At 35.5% G+C, this 1,520-nt stretch overlaps 1 protein-coding gene across 1 annotated transcript; it reads right to left on the bottom strand.

Moving 5' to 3' along the window:
* Positions 1-377: 377 nt before the first annotated feature.
* Positions 378-1,147, bottom strand: LOC120186679 (heavy metal-associated isoprenylated plant protein 12-like). The gene is made up of 3 exons (XM_039190557.1): positions 1,077-1,147; positions 886-961; positions 378-797 (listed from the first exon to the last, which is right to left on the bottom strand). The coding sequence occupies exons 1-3, from the start codon at positions 1,080-1,082 to the stop codon at positions 478-480; spliced, it is 402 nt and encodes a 133-aa protein (XP_039046488.1). The 5' UTR covers positions 1,083-1,147; the 3' UTR covers positions 378-477.
* Positions 1,148-1,520: the final 373 nt, after the last annotated feature.

Here is a 1,520-nt window from a genome sequence, read left to right as displayed (position 1 = left end):
GTCACTGAGGTTATTTTTTCTACTTTGTAAGGGGGAGAGGAGTTAGTGTACGGGATAAGTTTGATGTCTTGGACCATAATAATTATTTGAAGCGTTAATATTTCTATTTTTATTGATACTATTATATAATTAAACCTATTTTTATTTTTTAAATAAACTTATCATCAATAAAATCGATGAATAATATAAACTAATTCAATGATTGTATGCATCAAATATAAAATTGAAAATTTTCATTAATTCGGAAAATAAAATAATACAACATATGTAGAGGGGAAAAAACTTAATAAGCTTAATTTAAAAAAATACATCAAAATTTCCAAACTAAATTGCCTTACCGTTGTGTACAAAATAACTAAAAAGGCACTAATCCCTTATAATTATATAGTTTTTTTTATAATCATCAGTATCTTATTCATTAGAAATTTATCACGTGGATAATTCAAATCATTTGATTACCTATTGGAACAAAAAAAATTAGCAGATAACACAACCGGCGGGATCTTCTCCCACGTATTTGCCGTATGTGTAAGAATCCGGTACCGGCGGATAATATACAAAGGTATACGGGTAGGGCGGTTGGTTTATGTGTGCTTTCTCATCTTTCTTTTCATCCTTTTTCGGCTCTTCTTTCTTCTTCTCCGGCTCTTCTTTCTTCTTCTCCGGCTCTTTCGCCGGTCCGACGGAAACGATTTCGGTGTGACATAGCTTCCTCAGTTTCCTCACCGCCGCCACCGGATCAATGTCTCCGGTCACCGTCAGTTTGTGGTCCTTGTCCATGGAAACCGATTCGACCCCTGCAAAAACAGTTAAAGTTAGGTTCTTTCTTCTTCAAGATCTGGCTTTCGAACTAAAAAAAAAGCAAGTTTGTTAATTATACCATACCCGAAATACCGGAGGCCGTCTTCATGGCTTTCTGTCTGCATTTCTCGTCGTGAAAATCCAATTTCAGCACAACTTTCTGCCGGAAAAGAAAAACAAAACATCTCACCGTCAATATTTCAGATCAAAGTCTAAAAGCCAGCATATAAAAGTAGTTTTACTTGCAGAACAACAGAAGAAGTGTAGAATCTAACCTTCATTATGGAGCTTTTGTGTATCGAAGCTGAGAGGGAAATTGTTGGAAGAGGAAAGCAGTGTAAGACGCTTTGGGTTTGATGGAAATGGTGAAGCTTGTGGAATTTATAGGGGAAAGTCAACCTATAAGTCAAGTTATACAGATACGTGTTAGCCTTCTTTTTGCAAGAACTTTCGGGTTCGTGGAAGGTACTTCGATCTAAAAACGTTACCGTTTGATATCCTTCCTTTGAAAAGTGATTGTGGCTGGGGAAATTTCTATAAACCTTCCAAGTTCCAACTGACTCGGTCGTGTGGGGACACTGCTGCATATAAAGTAACATATTTGACTCTCAAGTACAGGACTTTTTTGGGTTAAGTTTTGTGATGATCAAAATTTAGGTTTAATATCACAAATAATTATACAAACTATATCGTTTTACATGAATAGATGTCTATAGTAT

Source organism: Hibiscus syriacus, unplaced genomic scaffold, assembly GCF_006381635.1.
Source record: "Hibiscus syriacus cultivar Baekdansim isolate YM2019G1 unplaced genomic scaffold, ASM638163v2 tig00113719_pilon, whole genome shotgun sequence".
NCBI lineage: Eukaryota > Viridiplantae > Streptophyta > Magnoliopsida > Malvales > Malvaceae > Hibiscus > Hibiscus syriacus.
Note: the sequence above shows the minus strand (reverse complement) of the source record. Positions and strands in the feature narration are given on the sequence as shown.